General features: G+C 43.2%; 1 protein-coding gene across 2 annotated transcripts in view; it reads right to left on the reverse strand.

The window, feature by feature from the left end:
* nars1 (asparaginyl-tRNA synthetase 1) overlaps window positions 1-22,337 on the reverse strand; it is a 48,381-nt gene that overhangs the window by 9,373 nt on the left and 16,671 nt on the right. For both annotated transcript variants that reach the window (XM_038790572.1, XM_038790573.1), the window contains 10 exons: window positions 18,755-18,844; window positions 17,962-18,040; window positions 16,172-16,242; window positions 15,826-15,912; window positions 12,105-12,326; window positions 11,048-11,247; window positions 9,788-9,923; window positions 9,423-9,536; window positions 6,863-6,994; window positions 5,085-5,216 (listed from right to left, as the gene is read on the reverse strand). In XM_038790572.1, coding sequence (XP_038646500.1) covers window positions 5,085-5,216; window positions 6,863-6,994; window positions 9,423-9,536; window positions 9,788-9,923; window positions 11,048-11,247; window positions 12,105-12,326; window positions 15,826-15,912; window positions 16,172-16,242; window positions 17,962-18,040; window positions 18,755-18,844 — 1,263 coding nt within the window. The remainder of the gene's footprint in view (window positions 1-5,084; window positions 5,217-6,862; window positions 6,995-9,422; window positions 9,537-9,787; window positions 9,924-11,047; window positions 11,248-12,104; window positions 12,327-15,825; window positions 15,913-16,171; window positions 16,243-17,961; window positions 18,041-18,754; window positions 18,845-22,337) is intronic.

Raw genomic sequence — 22,337 nt, forward strand, 5'->3', positions numbered from 1 at the left:
TCAAGCGAGCAGGAAAGAGCTTTAGGTACTTAGGGGTGCAGGTGGCAAGGAACTGGGGGACCCTCCACAAGTTGAACTTTTCCAGGCTGGTGGAACAGATGGAGGAGGAATTTAAGAGGTGGGACATGGTACCGTTGTCGCTGGCGGGGAGGGTGCAGTCAATCAAAATGACGGTCCTCCCAAGGTTCTTGTTTTTATTTCAGTGCTTGCCCATCTTCCTCCCTAGGGCCTTCTTCAAAAAGGTGACGAGTAGCATCATGAGCTACGTGTGGGCGCATGGCACCCCAAGGGTGAGGAGGGTCTTTTTGGAGCGGAGTAGGGACAGTGGAGGGCTGGCACTGCCCAATCTCTCGGGGTACTACTGGGCGGCAAATGTGTCAATGGTGCGCAAGTGGATGATGGAAGGGGAGGGGGCAGCTTGGAAACGAATGGAGAGGGCGTCCTGTGGCAACACAAGCCTGGGGGCCCTAGTAACGGCACCATGGCCGCTCCCCCCCACGAGGTACACCACGAGCCCGGTGGTGGCGGCCACCCTCAAGATATGGGGGCAGTGGAGGCGACATAGGGGGGAAATGGGAGGTCTGTTGGCGGCGCCAATAAGAGGGAACCATAGATTCATCCCGGGGAACATCGACGGGGGATTTCAGAGCTGGTACAGGGTGGGCATACGGCAGCTGAAGGACCTGTTTATAGAGGGGAGGTTTGCGAGCCTGGGAGGGCTGGAGGAGAAGTTTGAGCTCCCCCCGGGAAACATGTTCAGATATTTACAAGTGAAGGCATTTGCTAGGCGGCAGGTGGAGGGGTTTCCCCTGCTCCCCAGTAAGGGGGCGAGTGATAGGGTGCTCTCGGGGGTCTGGGTCGGAGGGGGGAAGATATCAGACATCTACAAGATAATGCAGGAGGCGGAAGCAGCATCAGGGGAGGAGCTGAAAGCCAAGTGGGAAGGGGAGCTGGGAGAGCAGATAGAAGACGGGACGTGGGCGGATGCACTGGAGAAGGTCAACTCTTCCTCCTCGTGTGCGAGACTGAGCCTCATTCAATTTAAGGTGCTGCATAGAGCTCACATGACGGGGACAAGGATGAGCCGGTTCTTTGGGGGTGAGGACAGGTGTGTCAGATGTCTGGGAAGCCCAGCTAACCATGTGCATATGTTCTGGGCATGTCCGGTGCTGGAAGGGTTCTGGAAGGGGGTGGCAAGGACGGTGTCGAAGGTGGTGGGGTCCAGGGTCAAACCAGGATGGGGGCTTGCGATCTTTGGGGTCGGGGTAGAACCGGGGGTACAGGAGGCTAGGGAGGCCGGAATACTGGCCTTTGCGTCCCTAGTGGCTCGACGAAGGATATTAATTCAATGGAAGGACGCGAGGCCTCCAAGCGTTGAAACTTGGATTAACGATATGGCTAGCTATATTCAGCTAGAAAGGATCAAATTTGCCCTGAGAGGGTCGGTACAGGGATTCGCCAGGCGGTGGCAACCTTTCCTTGACTTTTTAGATCAGAGATAGACGTTCGGGGTCGTGGCAGCAGCAACCCGGGGGGGGGGGAGAGGGGAGGGGAGGGGGGGGGGAGGGGGGGGGAGGGGAGGGGGGGCAGCAAGGGTCGTGGGGGGACATGCACGACTGTAACGCGGGCAAGTCTGCTCGCTGCTCATGTCCGAAACAGTAGGCTGCCTTGTTTGTTAAGGTTGCCTGGGGGGGGGGGGGGGGGGGGGGAGGAGGACTGGTGCGCGCGAGAGGGCGGGCGAGGGAGGGACATTTGCCTAGAGGGATTGTGTTGTAAATAATTTAAAAATTAGTAGGGGTAAATGTTTGTATGGAAAAACTCTTTCAATAAAAATTATTTTAAAAAAAAAAGGAACTGCAGGAAGTGGAGGAGGCCTCAGTGGAGGAGTTAAAGGGCAAGTGGGAGCAGGAGCTCGGGGAGGAGCTGGATGAGGATCTGTGGGCTGATGCCCTGAGTAGGGTTAATTCCTCCTCCTCTTGCGCCAGGCTCAACCTAATACAGTTCAAGGTTGTTCATAGGGCGCATATGACAGGGGCGAGGATGAGTAGGTTTTTGGGGTGGAGGACAGGTGTGTGAGGTGCTCGGGGAGCCCAGGAAATCACACCCATATGTTTTGGATGTGCCCAGCGCTGGAGGGGCTTTGAGAGGACTATGTCTAATGTGGCGAACACCCAGGTCAAGCCGAGCTGGGGATAGCATTATTTGGGGTATCGGTGGAGCTGGGAGTGCAGGAGCTGAAAGAGGCCGGTGTTCTGGCCTTTGCGTCCCTGGTAGCCCGGCGGAGGATCCTACTAATGTGGAGGGATGCGAAGCCTCCAAGCGTGGAAGCTTGGATTAACGATATGGCAGGGGTCATCAAGCTGGAAAGGATAAAGTTTGCCTTGCGAGGGTCTGTGCAGGGGTTCTCCAGGCGGTGGCAACCGTTCCTAGACTTTCTAGTGGAACGTTAGGTGGAGGTCAACAGCAGCAGCAAGGGAGGGAGGGGGGGGGGGGGGGGGGGGGGGTGGTTTTTCTTTTTTTATGGTTTAGATTAGTGTGGGGTGTTTTCCTTACTGGCGTGCTTATTTGTTAAATGGGGGTTATTGTATTTTGTTGGAAATCCCATGTATAATTTTTGCATGTTTCGTTCTTTATTCCTTTTTATGTTTGGAGTGTTTTCTTGAAAATTTGAATAAATAATTTGTAAAAAACTGCAATGGTCAAGGCGCAAAAGAAAAGCTTATACTCATGTAATACCATATCACAATATCTTAAAGTCCTTAAATGAATTACATTGAAAGATAATGGTATCCTGTGCATGCAAATTGGCTGCTAAATTTTCCTTTATAACAATAAACAGCAATGAAACAAATGGTTAATTTATTTTTGTTGGTGGAATGTTATCCAGGACATTGAGTGAACTCACTGCCCCATTTAATTGGGCAGAAGGGTGCCAGATGGGGACTACACAACCTTCATGCCTCGGTCTTGATCAAGTCTGAAGCAGCAAGGGGGACTTCCGGTGACGGCGGGCGGGAGGCAGCCACGCTTTGGAGGGTTCCCGTTCAGGAACGGCATTGTCGGGGTAACGCCCGGTCCTAAGGGCAGCGGAGGCAGCAAAAGCCGGGTGACAGCACAGGGAAGGGAAGTGTCGAAGATTAGCAAAAAAACAGCCGTGAAAAAAGCGGCTGAAAGTCCGTCGGAGAATGGAAAGGTCACCGCGGGGTCAGTAAAGAAAATGGAGGCTGGAGCACCGGGGAGGCCGCATTGCTTACGGCTGAAGAAATAACTACGGTGATGGCCGTGGAATCGAGAGGCAGTTTACAAAACACTTGGAGGCAATGAGGAAGGAGATGGGGGCGGTTTTGAAAGTGCTGGTGGAGGAGGTGCGGGAGCAAGGTGAGATGCTGAAGCAAGTGGAAGAGACATTACTGCAGCACAGTGATCAACTTACCTCGATGGGGAAGGAAATACGGAAGGTGATAGAGATCAACAAGGATCTGCGAGGCAAAATGGAAGACCTGGAAAACAGATCCAGGCGACCGAGTTTGAGGATTGTGGGGCTGCCCGAAGGAGTGGAAGGACCGAGGCCAACTGAGTATTTTGCCATGATGTTGGCGAAACTATTGGAGGAGGGGGAGGATCCCTCCCGCTATGAGCTGGATCGGGCTCATCGGTCGTGGAGGCCTGTACCAAAGGCGAGTGAGCCGCCAAGAGTAGTGACTCTGTGCTTCCGTGGGTACAGTGTAAAGGAGAAGGTCCTGTGCTGGACTAAGCGGATGTGGGTGGTGCAGTGGGCTGGAGCTGGTATACGCATATACCAGGACATTACGGTGGAGCTGGCGTAAAGGCGGGCTGCCTTCAACCGGGTGAAGAGGGCACTGTACATTAGCAAGGTGCAGTGCTGCATTGTATATCCACGACAGACGACTATAGGTTAATGGTGACCATGGGTGATTCCGGACTCAACTTTCTCTTTTTCGCCTTTGTTTTTTTTTCCACCGTGGGAGGGTTTGTTTTATTCGATACATATATTGACAGGTGGGCCGTCGATTGGGGTGGTGGGAGGATGGGATCGTTGTTGATGTTACGGGTATTGACTTTGTATCTGTTACCGTTTACTGCTTGTTGGTGGGGGTGTGAATTTTGAAGGAAAATGTGAAAATGGAGAATAAAAACATTTTTTTTTTAAAGTCTGTAGCGGCAAGGCTCATGGCTGGCCTTTTCACCTGTTGCCAATTGAGGCCCTTAAGTGGGCAATTAATGCATAGGAAATCCTGTCATGTGTTTATGTTCACATGCGCATTTCCGGGCAGGTGGGAAAGGGTGTGGGTCTGATTGAAGTGACTGATTGGCACTTCATGCAGCAAGCGTTCCTCAAAGGAGGCGATGATGTAGGCACTTGCTGGCTCACCAGCTGGCGGGTACAAGAACCCAGCCATTGCATTAAATACCCCATGAATAATGAAGACCTTTATAAGGTATCACTGATTCCGCAAAAGAACACACATCAGGGGAGAGGAAGAGAAAATTGACAAGAAAATGTATTTGGCAAAAATAAAACCTTGAAATTAGGGAATCAAATTAACTTTTATGGCAAAATACAATGTTATAAGTGTCAGAAAAATATAGAAACTAAAATAGAGAATCAGATAAATCTACATGAATAAATTTAGAATTAGAATATCATTGCAAGAATTTCTTGAAGCTAGTAACGAACAATTATGCAGTTACACCAACCAATTATTTTAATCCCATTTTGGTACGGTAGCAAGTTTTGGTTTAGGGTGGGCGGTCAGTGCAGAAGAATGCACTTTTGTACTTCCTATGATGGCTGAAATCAATAAATATACTTATGGTATGTTAGTAACCTAAACAGGCCAAAGGGTTCTCAGGCTCCGCTTCGATCAATATAGACATTGTGAGGTTACACAAGTACCGCTTGCACATACCTGTACATGCAGAAAGTGGATGCCTGCATATGCTCACACAAGGGCTATGTATGCAACCAAAATAAGAAACGCAAAGGACAATCCCTAAAATCCTCCTGTGAAGAGGTATGGCTGTGAACCTCTTTTGATAAATAGTCGAATAAATAAACTTACCTGGTCAGTGTACCAGTAATATGGAGTAGGATCAATGCCTTCACGCTCATAACCATCCAACAGCTCCTCGCTGTCCCAGATACGCATCGACCCTCCCACAATCTCACCAACATTTGGCATTAGCACATCAACCTCACAAATTAAAGAAAAAATATTTTGTTTTAGTACAGCAATTTAAACCAAAAATACATTATTTTTTATTTGTTCAAGGAATGTGGATGTTGCTGACAATTTATTGTCCTTTCCCAATTTCCTTTTGAGAAGACAATGGTGAGCTCCATTCTTCAACTGTTGCAGTCTACGTGCTGTAGTTACATCCAGCGCTGGTACGAAGGGAGTTCCAGGATTTCGATCCAGTGACAGTGAAGGAAATGGCCATATAGTTCCAAGTCAGGACGGTGAGACTTGGAGGGGAACTTGCAGATGATGGTGCTCCCTGATATCTGCTGCCCTTTCTTTCTAGGTGTAGAGGTCACAAGTTTGGAAGGTGCTGTCAAAGGGGCTGTGGCAAGTTTTTAGAATGTATGTTAGAGATCAGGGTTTTTCGCAACCCGGGTGGATGTCGGGAAGGTCAAAGAACGATCAGTCGTGGCCTTCCCGCAGTGGTCACGATCGTGTAAAAGCGCCCAATGGCTGCTACCGACATTTAAATGGGAATGGCTGTGTGCAGTCTCCTGGCCATAAGAGACAACAGTGAGAGGTCATGCGCCATGTATTTACATTTGATGCCAAGCACCCTGTACGTGCGTGTTTTTGGCATCAATTCACAAAGGAGAGCACCTTCCATTTTCTAGCTGCTAGCAATCAAGACAAGAGGACGGTGAAGATGAATTGTTTTGCTGCAAGAAAAAGACAGCCAGAGACACAAATAGGCAATCTGCCTACTGGCCAGGATCTCACACTGGAATCTGCTGGAGAAAGGTGCTCAGGAGAGTCCATGGCAGGAGTATGGGCGGCACGGTGGCACAGTGGTTAGCATTGTTGCTTAATAGCGCCAGGGACCCAGGTTCGATTCCCGCTTGGGTCATTGTCTATGTGGAGTCTGCACATTCTCCACGTGAATGCGTGGGTTTCCTCCGGGTGCTAAGTGATTCATTTTGTCAATTTTCCCTTCCTCTCCCCTGATGTGTGTTCTTTTGAGGATAATTATCCACGTTCTAGAAATTGGTTCATTCAAAACTGAGCCACCTGTGTCCTATTCCACACCAACTCTCATTTCACCCATCAGAGCCAGCCATGCAATGCCATCATTTCCTCATTCCCCAATGCCCTAAAATTGGAGATTTTCATGTTTGCTCTGAAATCTCTCCATGACCTTGCTTTGTGCATCACTGAAAACTCCTTCAGCCTTCCAACCCTTCCTTATTTGCCAACCTCTTACTTCGGCCTGCTGTGCACTCCATTTCCCCATTGTCTCACTGTTGGTATCTGTCCTTTCAACCTCCCAGGCCCCACGGTCTGGAACTCCTGGCCCAAACTCCTCAGCCTCTCGGTCTTCCTTAAAGCCCACCTCTCTGACCAAGTCTCTGGTCACCCCTGCCAAATTCTGCTTCATCAGCTTACTTCTGGACTTTCATACACTTTTGTGAACCACTTTTGAGTTATTTCTCCAAAGCTTAATTCACTATTTAAATATTTTATTATTGCTTGACGGCAATGGTAACATCTCCGATAGAATTCCTCCTTTAGATACACATGTAACCAAGCAATTTTAGGATTAGCTTCAAATACAGAACCAAGATCACTTCATATCAATGCAATATCTAAAGTGCTCTTACCGATTCAGTCAGCCGGCGATCCTCTGAGCAGCGCTGCATGTAGAAGGATTTGATTTCAGCAGGAAAACGACACAGAAGTATAGGCTCATTGATTGCATCAGTCATCAGTCTCTCTGGAGCCTCTGGAATATCCTGTGACAGAAAGCCAAAAGTTGCCCAGTTCATCCAAAGTATGAATATGATTCTACTGAAACAACTTAGATATTTGCATAGGCACACATAATGGTCAGAAATTTATTCTATGCAGCTTGAAGAACTCTTGTGGGGGTAGGAAAACGTAAACATTGGAAGCCACCTAAACTTCAGGAAAACGAAAATGGGCTTTTGAATCAGCAAAATCAGTGTGAACTACTCAACTGAAGTACAAATTTTGAAATAAGAAAGGAGCCCCATCTGTCTACAGGTCATGTACTTTTACAAATTTCATCTTAAGGCATGGAACGTTCTGACAGGGAAGTATTTACTGCTTCTTGCCAGAGTCGATAACACAATTTGAAACTGTAATGTAGGCTGAACTGAAGTGGAAGGTTCCCTTCCCTGAAGGATATTCGTGAAGCAATTGGGTTTTTAAACAACAATCTAATTGCTTGCATAGTAATTTCTTGATGCCAGCTTGCGAAAGACCAGATTTTCTCAAATTCAATTTTGCCATTTGTTAATGTGGTTTTGAATCGTTGAGTTGCCAGGGGGTGGGTACAAGTCAGCCAGCACTTGCTCTCTATTACTATCCAAAACCAATACAAGAAAATACACCAATAAGGATGAATTTGAGCTCAGCTGTGATCTCCCCAAAGCTTACTGACATTTTGTGTACATATATAATCTGCAGTACTCTCTGTACTGTATCCTGCAAAAGATGCAGTTATGACACCGTAGGCAAATGTGTGGTCAGTTCCAATCTTACAGGCCCCAGAGTCCTATTACAAGTAATTTCACCAATAATACATATAAAGTTTCCGGGATCTTTGGCCCTTGACTGCTCCAATGACTTTCAATGATCAGATTTGTAAGTGAAACACAACAATAGTTTATTTTTAAAATGGAGATGGAATGATTATACTAGAACAACAGCCAGCCGATCTACTGCTCTCTCCTCTTTTAGTGTCCCACCCTCTACCTAAGCACACACCAGACACACACACACGGGAGGGAAGTGGAACAAATAAAAGAGGGTTAATGTGAGATGGAAGATGAGTGCCCTTCCTTCGGATGGAGAAGCTGTTTTTTCAGCTGACTGTCCTGCCAGGACGCAGAGTGATTGAAAAACTCCGGTTAGAGCCTGCAGCTGGTGCCAGACTGGACCCCCTTGCAGTTCAATTGGGCTGTAGAGAGAGAAAGGTCTTCACCGTGAACCTTTAGACAGGGTCCATCAGGTAAGAGAGAGAGATCAGGGTTTTGACCCTCCAACTTCTTGATCAAACCAAAACACTTACAGGCTGAATAGAGAAGAAAAGCTGACTGTTCCATTTATCTGGAGTGAGCCCCAGCTGCAGGTAGGGCCAGTTGTGTAAAGAACCATCTTTAAAATCTCATGAGGTGAACTGTTTTTCCTCAGTCAAGCTAGGGGACATTCTGGTTGAGTTGGAAGAATTACACAGGCCTGAGGTGGATCTTCTGAGTGAAGGCCCAGGTTAATAAAAGTGACCCCCCCTGAAGTAATCCCACAGTCTGGGGAGTCAGACTGGATTTGAGAGTTCTACCCTTTTTAGAGAGAGAGGAAACTCCAAAGAGCTTCCTTCAGTTCAGAGTTAAAACTGAAACTAAAACCTCCAGGTGCAGCCTTCCTGTCTTTGGCAGAACATCCCGGAACGGTCAACTCCAACTAGCCTAGACTATTAGCTAAAAGCCCGGCAAAGTAAGGGGCTCATTGGCCGCCAGCCAAATCTATCAAGCTGTCATCACTGATGTCAGCACATCTGGCTGGATTCCTTTTTTTCAAATTAAAGATGAAGTCCATCTTAAAGATGTAGGTGCTATTAATTGTCCAGGTGCAAAAATTATAAAAGCCAAAATAACAGAAAATAAATGGAATACATAGCGAGAATAGGAGGATCCTTACAATGCCCCTTTCCACGTGGAATAAATTTGTAAAAAAAATTACTTCTGGAGTCTAAAGGTTAATGGCCTCAAAAGACACCAATTTTCCACATCCTGATTCCTCTCTGTTCCATCTATGGTCGATTATAATGGAATACTCAGATTTGAAACTTAACAAGATAAATGTTTACAGCAGCGGCATAAAGGAATGTAGAGAACTCAACACCTAGATGAAAAATCTCTCATCAGCAGGTAACCATATTTGCAAGCCATTTAGTAAAGCCAAGTTTTAAACACACATTTTCTATATTAGATGCTCCATTCAAATGTGAAATTTAAAAAATAATGCAGTTTCAAGAAGAAGCTACCAAATCCACAACACAAGGGCCCAAAATGCCAGCAAGTTCTTGGATAAGAACTCCAAAACATGTGTAACGTTGTTTCAATGCAAAACCATCTCCACCCTGTGCAACATTCGCCCACTGACAATAGAAAAACGGTCCAACTTTAGGGAAAAAATTACTTCTCCAAATTCGTAGAAAGTGCCGTCATCTTTCTTAATATCATGTTCTTTCAGCCATTTGATGGCATCTGTATAATCCATTCTTTTGAAAGGGCGTTGAGGCGGCTGAAAGTCCTAATTTAATTACAAAAAATAACATGAATAAAAGGGGGTTAAAGAACAGAATTTTCAAGATAAACTGAATATCATTTCAGTTATTCGAAACACATTAAGATTTAAACGTAAATCAGTCAATTTTGAAAAATTAAGTTAATGTGCACTTTTTTTTGAAAGCTTGCTACTTTTGTACAGATGTCAGTATAAACTTCCTGTAATACAGCTAAATAGGGTACTTGTAACATAAAATATAGCAAATGTTTACTTACAGGGTTCAATTCACGCACAAGATCCCCATAAGGTGATTTCAAGATGCGTTCCGCCACATCACAGACAAGGTATTCCAAACGGTTGAGAAGTTCATTGAAAGTAATGAATGGACATTCACCCTCAACATGAGAGTATCTAGCAATTTTCACAAAAAATACAATTTTAATTCAATTCTCCTACGTTTCTACTTCTCCCAGCTGCTAAAATGTTTATCCAGTGAATATATGTTTGGTTAGCTGGGCAATGTTATGGCTATAATGAGCTGATCTGGGGAAGGATCTTTGCCTGAGACACTAAAGCTCAGAACTTTTGTTCCCTAACCCTGAGGATGACCTGCAGCAATATCTTAAGGCTGAGATGACTGTTCACCATTGGGGAGCTTATCCTTCAATCACCATTACTTTTGGTTTGCCGAGCGCACCTTCGTGCCACACTCAACGGCTGTTGTATGACTTGTGTCTATGTTTGGATCAAGACGATAATGAGACATCACAAAATAGTGCTCACTTTAGATTTAGCAGAACTGAACAAGCAGGTGAGATTCAGGGTGTTTTCAGACTGCATACATTTTCCCCAAAAGACTCGGACATTAATCAAGCTCTGCAATGAGGAAATCTCCAATTATAATGTTGCATTTTCAAAACACACGGTAATGTGTTCAATGACATTACCTGGAATAAAATCAATGGATGTGTTTTTTAAAAAAAATTATTATTGTTGGACGTCAATCATATGATTCTCATTACATTCTTATTTCTCCATGGATGTTAACTTTACATGATTTAAAAGCTATTTAGGCAACCAATCCATGTGACCCACTTACCACTATAGGCACTTCAAATTCTGTTAAAGCCAATCTGCCCCCTTGTGCAGGAGTACTCAGTTGGACTAATAACTATTTAATGCAATAAATAGACTTGAAAAATGAATTACATCGCTAGTGACCTATTATGGTCTAATCATAAAAGATTCAACATCAATCTCTTACAGGGCAAATTGTTACATAGAAAATGTTGATTTGTGGTGAAAGAATTTTCACATTTAGGCAATATTTCTAAGCATGCAAAACAGTGGAAGAAACATTTATGATGTTGTTGCCATTCACCCATGATACACAAGCCAGAAACTCAACTCGTTTCAGTTTCTGGCTCCAACTTTGCATCACCCTACTGGGTTTTACTTCCCCAGTCTCTTAGTTTAGGATTAATTTTTTACCCCTGTTAGTTTGCTAATGTACATAGAGAAGAAACAGTACTAACTCTGCAAGGTGTCTGCGTGTCCGGGACTGTTCAGCACGGTAGGACTGAGCAATACAGAAAACATCTCCAAGTGAAGGGATGCAAGTCTCCAAATACAGTTGAGAAGATTGTGTCAGGAAGGCCTCTTCACCAAAATAGTTCAATTTAAATAGTGTAGAACCTCCCTCAACTTGTGTCTGAACCAGAGTAGGTGGTGTGACCTGCAATAAATATGAAGTATGATGGGATGTGAATCTTTCATACGCAATTACCCACAGTGTAAATCCACAAACTGAATCATTTGAACATAGAACAGTACAGCACAGAACAGGCCCTACGGCCCTCAATGTTGTGCCGAGCCATGATCACCCTACTCAAACCCACGTATCCACCCTATACCCGTAACCCAACAACCCCCCCCCTTAACCTTACTTTTATTAGGACACTACGGGCAATTTAGCATGGCCAATCCACCTAACCCGCACATCTTTGGACTGTGGGAGGAAACCAGAGCACCCGGAGGAAACCCACGCACACAGGGGGAGGACGTGCAGACTCCACACAGTTGTAGAAAAACGGAACAGATCCGAGACAGTTGCCTCTTATCAACTGATAATCGAGATAGGTAGCTGCTAATAATAATAAAATTAAGGGGGCAGTATCCAGTGGAAAGAAGGGAAAGAAAATGATACTAAAATAAAAACTTAGGCCAATATATATATTTTCAAGCCAATCTACTTTATCAAATTAACACTCAAGATTCTTTGGGTGATCAAGATTAAATAATTTGTGATCAGACGATAATCCTTTCTGCTTAATGACTGTATTAGCACAACAAACAAAAGCCTCGCATCTTGCTCTAAAATATTGTACTTAAGGAGTAAATCACATCAAGATTTGCTTTCAATAGTCACTTTCCACAGAGTTTCTTCACAGTACAGTTTTGAACCCCATAAAAGTGCCACCAAAGGATGACGATATTTCAGCATCTTAATTCAATAATGATTACATTCAATCTTGCACCCTTCAAACTACTACAAATGAAGCATGGAAGAAGTTTTAAGAAAAAAAAACATACTTCAAAATAGCCATTGTGAAAGTAGTGGTCCCTAAAGCACTGCACCACAGCAGAGCGCACTTTGAAGATTTTGGACAAGTTCTCTCCTCTGAGCATCATATGACGGTTGTTGAGCTGCACGTCCACATCAGATTCTTCATTAAGCAAGTTATCTGCACCCCCTGCTGGAGCCAAACCAACCAGTTCCCAGTAATCACAAATCAATTCATGCCCTCCAGGAGCCTGGAAAAGACAAGTGAAATAAAGCACATCAAATGGGTAAAAGTAATAAATACTGACCATCCAACAATCTCCATTACATTGCCAAGATATTGGCTCCACGTTTGCACAGAGTTTGATGAAATAACATGGGAGTAAACAACCCAAAAAAAGTTGCAAACACTGGATGGAACAAGTTACAGGCAAAGACTATAACAACAATACTAAATGGCAACATTTTGTTCTAGAACATAGAACAGTACAGCACAGAACAGGCCCTTCGGCCCTCGATGTTGTGCCGAGCCATGATCACCCTACTCAAACCCACGTATCCACCCTATACCCGTAACCCAACAACCCCCCCCCCCCCCCCCCACCGTACTTTTTTTAGGACACTACGGGCAATTTAGCATAGCCAATCCACCTAACCCTCACATCTTTGCACTGTGGGAGGAAACCGGAGCACCCGGAGGAAACCCACGCACACACGGGGAGGACGTGCAGACTCCGCACAGACAGTGACCCAGCCGGGAATCGAACCTGGGACCCTGGAGCTGTGAAGCATTTATGCTAACCACCATGCTACCGTGCTGCCCATCCTTATTGTGGCACATTCAGAAGCTGGGGACATTTCCACAAGTTTGACTTACCATTGATATTTATTTCCTAATTCTTTACCCGAAAGCCCAGAAAGTGAGTATTAGCAAGATATTCAACCAAGCAATAAGATCAATGACAAATTTGTCAATATGTATTTTTTAATGTGCATAGTCTTTTGGATTTTCCTTTTGTATCTAATTTTTTAAAGAAGTGATCAGTGTACTCAGACCCCATAATCTCCTTGGGCTTCCACCTTTACTTGCTTTTCACTATTTATAGAAGAAATGATTTCAATGCATCATTCTTTGGCCCAAAATAGATGATCTCACATTAGTTGTCTGTATCAAAATTAATCTGCCACAGTTTTGCCCCACTCACCTAATCTACATGATTAAAGTTTATTTGCAAATTAATGCCTCTGGCAACACTACTCACTATGCAACCAATCTTTGCATCATCAGCAAACTTGAACACATGACTCATTATCACATAATCTAAGTCGAATAAATATTGAGCATTGTTGGGGATCCCACACAGAGCCTGGTGGGATAACACTGGTCCATTTTCTTTCAATTTGAGCATATACCCCTTATCCCTGCTTTCCATCACAAACTACACTCCTCACCAGACCAATAATTTACCTTCAATTTTGAGTTTATAGTCTCTCGAGTTAATAGTTTCTTACGTGAACCTTACTGAGTGTATCTTGGAAATCCATATAAGCTATATTCATAGTCATGCCCATTTACTACTTCAGTTACTTCCAGAAAAAAATATAATTAGGTTCATTAGGCCTGACTTATCTTTTACAAATTCAGGTTTGCTATCTAAAATCAACTCAGTCACTTGGTGCTTCATGGTAGATTCCAGTAGCAAATGTTCGGCCAGGTCTAAAATTCTACTCTCTCACCTTTCTTAAATAATGAAGTTACATTTTCAATTTTCTAGTCTAAAAGGGACAATTCCTGAATCCAAACAGCTTTGCTAATTATGGTGAAGTATTTTCAATTTCTTCACTGTAGCACGGTAGCACAGTGGTTAGCATAATTGCTTCACCGTTCCAGGGTCCCAGGTTCGATTCCTGGCTTGGGTCACTGTCTGTGTGGAGTCTGCACGTTCTACCCCTGTGTGCATGGGTTTCCTCCGGGTGCTCCAGTTTCCTCCCACAGTCCAAAGATGTGCAGGTTAGGTGGAATGGCCATGATAAATTGCCCTTAGTATCCAAAAAGGTTGGGCGGGGTTACTGGGATAGGGGGATGGGGTGGAGCTATGGGCTTGGGTAGGGTGCTCTTTCCAAGGGCCAGTGCAGACTTGACGGGCCGAATGGCCTCCTGCTGCACTGTAAATTCTATGTTACTATGATTTCTTTAAAATTCTTGGTGGTAACTCTCAGTGCTGGGAAATTTTTCAGTCTTTACAGCCTTATTTTTTCAGGTTTTTTTTATTCCATTAACTTTAGTAAGTTACCCTTGAATATCAGGTACACTGTTCTCGTCTGCTATCGTTTTGCAGCAGTCTGCACAGTTGGCAAACAAGTCTGCCATTTCCTTATTTTCATTTCAAATACCTGCACCCATTTTTAAAGGATCCACATTTAATTTAATCATGTGACTTAGAAAGTTTCTTTCCTTTGAGGAGAAATGGTAGCCTGGTGGTAACAGAGGCCCACACTCACTTTTGAAAATTCATTCATGGGATGTGGGCATCGCTGGCTGGGCCATCATTTATTGACAATCGCTAATTGCGCTTGAGTGGAGTGGCTTGCAACGCCATTTCAGTGAACCACATTGCTGTGGACCTGGAGTAACAGACCAAGCAAAGATGGTAGATTTCCTTCTCTAAAGGGTTTTTAAACAACAATTGACAATGGTCATCATTAAGACTCTTCAAATTTCCTGCAGTGGTGAGATTCAAACCTTGGTCACAGAGCATTACCCTCGATCACGGAATTACTAGTCTAGCGACAATCCCACTACATCATTGCCTCACTTTGCTTGGGAGACCCAAATGCTCTGGAAACAAGCATTCAAACCCACTGTGTTAGCAGGAGGAATTCATCTTTAAGGTCAGGAATGCACGACCCAAGTGTGCGGTGGAAGCAGGTTCAATTGAAGCATTCAAAAAGGAATTGGACAGCTACCTAAAAAGGAAGCATGTGCAGGGTGACAGGGAGAAGATGGTAGAATGGCATAGAGTGAATAGTTCATTCAGAGAACTTGTGCAGACAGGATGGGCTAAACGGTTTCATTTCTCGCTGTAACATTTATGTGATTCTTTTCCCCCTTTTAATAATAATAATCTTTTTGTCACAAGTAGGGTTACATTAACACTGCAATGAAGTTACTGTGAAAAGCCCCTAGTCACCACATTCCAGCACCTGTTTGGGTACACGGAGAATTCAGAATGTCCAAATTACCTACCAGCACGTCTTTCGGGACTTGTGGGAGGAAACTGGAGCACATCTTTTGGCTTCCAATCTCTTAGATCAAAACCATTTTTTGCACCTTTGAATACTCGTTCTTTTAGTTTTGTTATCTCTCACCTCTGCTTTAGGACACTGCCTAATGTTCATGTCAGTGAATCACTGGGATGTGTGAATTGTGGTCCATTAAGTGTAATATTTCTTTTGTTTTCAAAAACAAAACTTTCGTTTATGACGGTGCATGCATAAAATGTCTTTGAGGACCATTTTTTTTTCTATAATTCACTTATGTCACTTCTTGTTGGAACTTTCCTTTGCCATTATTTTTGGTACTTGAAGGATACTAAATTTATTGAAGTTCACCTTTGAATCACTTAAAATGAAGCAGTCCTTGTACCACAGGAAACAAATGTACTTTGGAGTACAGTTGAGCAAGGTTGACTAGTTTGCCTTTTTACATTCCCATATTCTTACACTCCTATTTATTGAAAATGTCTTTACCATCTTGCCTTCTGGCACAACTTGCAAAGTTCCATAAACTGCAATGGAGCTCTCTGTCGATAGTACTAGTCCATTGTAGCACTGACACTGAAGAGAAAGAGAAGATATTAGGTTTGGGTATATATATTCAAACAGGACTTTAAAATTGTTCCAAGAACTTGAATGTGAGCAAAGAAAGAGGTGGGAATTGCTTAAGGTTTTAAGTGAATCCACAATTCATTTCAACTTGAACACAACAAAAATCAAATCTAAACCACCACCTCTGATGTGTGATGCACACACTTAAAGAACAATGATTGAACTTTTGATAAATCATACTAAAATAACTGAAAATAAGTCTTATTACCAGCTCATCATTGAAGACGCATTGCAGAAATCCTGTGCCATCACGCAGAACAATAAACATTAAGTTCTTTCCTGGTAAGATGAACATATATTCATATTTTAAATGAAAAGTTATTTTGCTTATTGTCCTGCGTAGTTGAAAAAAAACTATATTGAGATAAAATTGATTTTCTTGGACACTGGCAAAAGAAAATAGATGGTTTTGCACATGAAGCACACATGCCAATGGTATAATCATAATTTAAGTTTTATAGGCCCAGTATAGGCTAAAATGCAAGGCTACAGAAAAACTGTGGAAACATAAGATACAAGAGCAATAAGCCAACTGATATGACTTTCAAAATGGAACTTCATATTTAATTGTACATTTGTATCAAAACTCTTTTTTAAAAAACAGAAATGGAAAATAGTTGGGTTGTCTTTGCCATGAAATTACACCATGCCCATAGTAACAAACTTCTAACATCTTGAAAACAGATACGTTTGCTTTTGATGTTGCACTACCACAGCACATTGGAGTAGTTCCAACCTACATCATCATGGAGTATCTTCCATGCTGTAAGTTATCTATCTTAAGATATGTTATCATTGGGAACCAAGCAAAAAGCCTGAAGCTTCCGATAATAAAGCGAAGAAAACTGGATTGAGGCGATTATTTTTCCAGAGCTCGCAAGAATTAATATCAAAGCAAAAACATGGCCCAAAGTCTTCAATTAGGACACTAACTTAACTGCAGGGGAGTGAGTAATACAGGTAAGCAACAACGTCTAAAGGGACACAGAATTTTTCCCACCAGAAGAGAATAATCTGTAACTTTTGAAGTCTACTGTAAACTGGGTTCATACAATTCCCCAATTGGTAATCTTTGATTTAAACAATTCTATCAGAGCTATGTAAAAAAAAAATGGGGTTGTGGGTGACATTGGAAAGAAAGAAAATATTTATTACCCAACGCCTAATTATTTAAAAATGGTCTTGGTGCTCAGTCTTCCTGAACCACTGTAGTGCTTGCTGTTCATGTTGAAATTGTGCTGCAATAGAGTATGTGCTTTAAATTGGTAATTAAGAGCAGCTGAACAATTGCCACTTCATTACAAGAGTATAAAAATAGTGTTCACACTGCGTGCTGGGGGAATTGGAATAGTCTATGTATTTACTCTGCAGTCTTGGAAATAAACCTGCCTTAAGGTAGAGACTGGCTTCAGATTTCTTCTTTCCTCAACATACAAGTAATGGAAATAACATTTGTAACAATGCTTCTCTCTGATGCATTAATTAGGATATTGCCCCGGCATTGGGCAAAATCCAGGCCCATACCCACCTGATGGGAGGGAAAAATGACACAGCTTCTGAGATGGCAGATCAAAACCAGCAATACCAGTTTGCCCAGCCACCACATCCTGGGGGGAGTGGGGTGGAAGGGGAGAGAGAGAGAGAAAAAAAATCTACCAATTGTTAGCTGATAGGAGCACAGTTTAAATTAAGTTAGAAAAGTGGTTAAAGTGCTGCTTTTGGTTTAGGAGCTTGGCAAACATCCCAGAAAACTTCAGCCATTGTGTACATGATATCAATGAGACCAATTTTCCATCCTACAGTTCAATTAAGAAAGTTTTAACGCCAAAGTGGAGCCCAACTACAAACTTCCCAGATTAAAAAGTCATCCAAATCTTTTCGTTCAGGACAAATTTTGTAACCAGTGTACGAAGTGTGCTAGCAAAAGCGACAACTGTTATCCTGCTAAACTTTTTCCTAGACTAATATGTAAATTATTCCAAAAGGTGGAACACAAACCTTGTCTACGTAACCTGTGGACCCAGCCAAAGATCTTCACTCGTTGTGCTCTATGCGCTTCTGTGGCTCGGATTTTTATCTATGAACATGGTAATGAAAAATAAATTGAGCAAGTTAATGAAAAAAGCAAATTCAGTTTTTACTCAAAACCTCAATAAAAGTTATATGGATTGACAACATTGCTTACAGCAGGCTCAGGAGGAATGGGGGGGGGGGGGTGGCCTGCTCCATAAAACATACCTGCCTAATGTTCCCCATACCATCCTAAAGGAATTTTCTAAAAATGCCATTGTAAAAAATGCCTTTCAGACAAAAAAATTATAAATTAATTATTTTGCTATTTCAATTGGTTATGTCCAACAGATTTGCGTCAGTCCAGAGATAGTTTGAAGTTTTACATTATTTTACACAAGTACTAGACCAGTTCCTAAATTGTTTGACTGAATAGAGTTCAAATTCTTTAACTATAAACGCTGATTTTCTTGTGACATATAAAGTTTTGCAGGACAATTTATTTATTACTTACTTTCTGCAATTCAAATTGAGGGGGTGGAAAGAAATCCCCACCCCAATGTTCCACAAAATAAAACAGATTACCCAATTATAAAGGGAACTCCCACCCTATTGTACCCGAAAGAAAACAGGTTGCCCAATGATATATCAACATGATATCACATGGGCTATTATAAAATTACCCAAGTGTATTGCCCAGATAAAATTGTTGTATGCATCATTAACGTACTGCACTTTATAGCTTACGTATTGTCAATTTTAAATTTGTATTGTCAATTACCTGGTGTGGTTCACCAAGACTAACATCCAGTTTGATAACTATCTTTTTGGCCTCTTCCAGATTCTTTTCCCGTCGCAATGCATCTTCCAGCTATTAAAAATAAGAGATTTTAAAATATGATCATTTACTACAAAATGTATACAGTTCTGCCCCTCCTCACAGTAATTCTATAAATATCTAAACACACCAAACCCAGCTGCTACAGCTCTACAAATGAAATAGCATACAGCACAGAAACTGCGCATTTAGCCCAACTCGTCTCTCCTAATGCTTGTATTTCATACATCACCTCCCATTTCATCTACTTCCTCTCAGCCCTGCATAGTTTTTCTATTCCCTATTCTGTCATTACTGGTTGAGTTTCCCTTTGAAAGTATCTAAGCTATTTGCTTCACTTATCAGGTGCAAATTTTGCATGTCAGTCACTGAACGAAGAAATTTCCCCATTTGATTTATTAGTAACTATTTATGACCTCAGTCTTCAATTCTCCCAAGTGGAAACATTCATGCCAGTACTACCCTGTCCAAACTGTTCATAATTTTTAAGACCTCCACTTGGTTTCCCCAAAGTCCTCTCTTTGATTAAAAAAAAAGGGTCCCGACTTTTTTAATCTTTCCCGATAGGGATGATCAGTTCTGGTGCCATCCATATGCATCTTTTTATGCACTCTTTACTGTATCTATGCCCCTTTTATAGTATTGTGCATAGCACGTAATTGATGCCTGGCCAGGGAAAGTGGCAGCATAATCAAAGACCCCTCCAACCCGACTTAATCACTCTTACAAATTCTTCTATCGGGCAGAAGGTACTAAAGTCTGAGAACACGCACTAACAGCTTCTTCCCGCTGTTAACAGGCTCCTAAACAACCCTCATATGGACTGATCTGATCTCTTCACACATCTGCTCCACTGAGTAGTACTATACCTCTGTATGCTACACTCGGTGTCTGTGTATTTACATTATGTATTTATGTTTGCCCTATGTTATTTCAAGTTTGGAATGATCTGTCTGGACTGTAAGCAGAATAATATTTTTCACTGTACCTTGGTACACATGGCAATAAACAAATCCAAGCCACCAAAAGCATTTGAAATTGCTTAGTGAACATGCAATGCTGCTTTGATGACTTGCCCATCTGTACCCCTGAATCGCTTCGCTCTTTTTCTTTAAACAATTGTTTGTTGAAGTCTACTTATTATTCATGCGAAGTATTGCCTTCACAGGTTCAAGTAAATAATCCGCTACTCATTTTTTAGTGGTGGAATTATTTATCTTAAAACACAGATCTATAGCAAACATATTATTCCATGGGTCTTCACAAACAAAAATGTTAGAATATAATTGTTCAACGTGATGCACAGGAGAAAGGTGGTTTGCTAAAACTAGACAAGTGAACTCCTAGCATTATACTTCATTCCTGGGACCTGCATTTTCCCAGTTTTTCTTCACTCCAAACCCAAGTGCAATATAAATGTTGAAACTAATTCAAACTTCAGTGATAAAAGAATAACTGCAAGGGTCAAATTATTCAGAGATTTTATTAAGTGATGGCAGTAGCAGAACACTTTTGGAACACAAAAAAGCATTTTTTTGGTAGTCATCTGAAGTACAGGGAAGCCTGACCTCAGAAAAAAAGACATTTAACAGTTTTCCTATATTATTCATCCTAGTGGACGGAAGATTGCCAATTGTTACTTATTTATGAAGGTTTTGCAGTGTGGACATGTACCCATTAAGAAATCAGTTCAAATTGTCCAAATTCACTTATTTAAAACGCACACAGCTCCTGATCAAAACAAAAACTTTCATTCTATCAGTTGGATTTAAATTAACACAAGCACTGATCAAATATTGTTCTATTCAACAACATTCTAAATTTAAAATATTGGCATTAAATTTGGCTCAGCAGTAGACCACGTACCAATCAGAAAATCATGGGATCAACTGCTGGTCCAGATGCTCAAGGCACAACTGAGTGAGTGCTGCACCATTGGAACTGCTGTCCTTGGGGTGGGGTGTTAAAAGTCAAAATCTGCCTTCCCAGGTGGACATCAAAGAGCCAGTGGCACCAGGACCCTGCCACAGAGGCAGAAGTTGGGGCTGGTGTTGCCGAACTTGCTTCATTATTATCGGGCGGCGAATGTGGATAAGGTGTGGCAATGGTGGGAAGGAGAAGCGGTAGAGTGGGTTAGGATGGAGGAGGAATCTTGTTAGGGGTCTAGTTTGAGGGCTATGGTGACAGCAGCATTGCCAATGGCTCAGAGTAGGCATTCAGGGAGCCCGGTGGTGCAATCCAGCGAAGATGTGGAATCATTTCAGGAGGCATTTTAGGGTGGAAGGAATGTCGGTGCTAATGCCACTGTGTGAGAATCATGGGTTTGAGCCAGGGGGATGGATAGTGTATACAGGAGGTGGATGGATGCGAGGCTGGTCAAGGCGAGGGATCTGTATTTGGAGGAACGGTTCACCAGTCTGGAGGAACTAAGGGAGAAGGTAGAGCTGCCGAGGGGGAGTGAGTTCGGGTATCTGCAGGTCAAGGGCTTTGTGCGAAAGGTCTGGAGGGGGTTCCCTAGATTGCCGGGATACACCCTGCTGGAGCGACTGCTACTTCCGGATGTGGAAGGGGAGGGAAGAATTGGGGATATATACAAGTGGCTGGTGGAGGCGAGCGGGTGGTGAAGATCAAAGAGAAATGGGAAGTGGATTTGGGAATGGAGATCAATTGGGGAGTATGGAGTGAGGCACTGCGTAGGGTAAACGGGACCTCCTCTTATGCAAGGATGAGCCTGATACAGTTTAAGTGGTGCACAGGGTGCATATGACTCGGGCGAGAATGAGTGGGTTCTTTAAGGGGATAGCAGATGAGTGAAAGGTGTGCGCGGGGGCCAGCGAATCACACGCACATATTTTGGGGTGGGAGTTTTCTCGGTCTTAGCCAGGATAGCGGAGGAGGAGGTGGACCCGGACTCTTTGGTGCGATATTTGGGGTTTCAAAGGAGCCGCAGCTTATGGAGAAGAAAAGGCCGATGTCGTGGCCTTCGCTTCTCTTATTGCACGGCGGCGAATTTTACTGGAGTGGTGGTAGGCATCGCCACTGAGGATAGCGGCTTGGTTGGGTGACCTGTACAACTTCCTGTGATTAGAGAAGATAAAGTATGAGTTAAGGGGCTCTGCAGAGGGGTTTGAGAAAAGGTGGGGGTTGTTTGTGACCGTGTTTGAGGAGCTGTTCGTCACGGGCGGGGGGGGCGGGGGGGGGGGGGGGGGGGGGGGGGGGGGGGAAGAGAATTTTTGGATGTTCCGCAGTCATGAAAAGCTTTGTATAAATGCTCGTTATTTTTTTAGAAAGGGCTATGCTGGCCACAAATTCCATCTTCAACCAAGACGGTGGCACAGTGGATTGTCACGAGACTAGACTAATGATCCAAAGGCCCAGGGTACTGCTCTGGTGACCTGGATTCAAATCCCACTACAGAAAATAGCTTGAATTAAAAATCTAATGATGACCATGAAAAGACCCTTATTAAAAACCTATCACCACGGTCCTTTAGGGAAGGAAATCTGCCATCCTTGCTTGGTCTGGC

This window comes from Scyliorhinus canicula, chromosome 3 (genome assembly GCF_902713615.1).
Source record: "Scyliorhinus canicula chromosome 3, sScyCan1.1, whole genome shotgun sequence".
Lineage (NCBI taxonomy): Eukaryota > Metazoa > Chordata > Chondrichthyes > Carcharhiniformes > Scyliorhinidae > Scyliorhinus > Scyliorhinus canicula.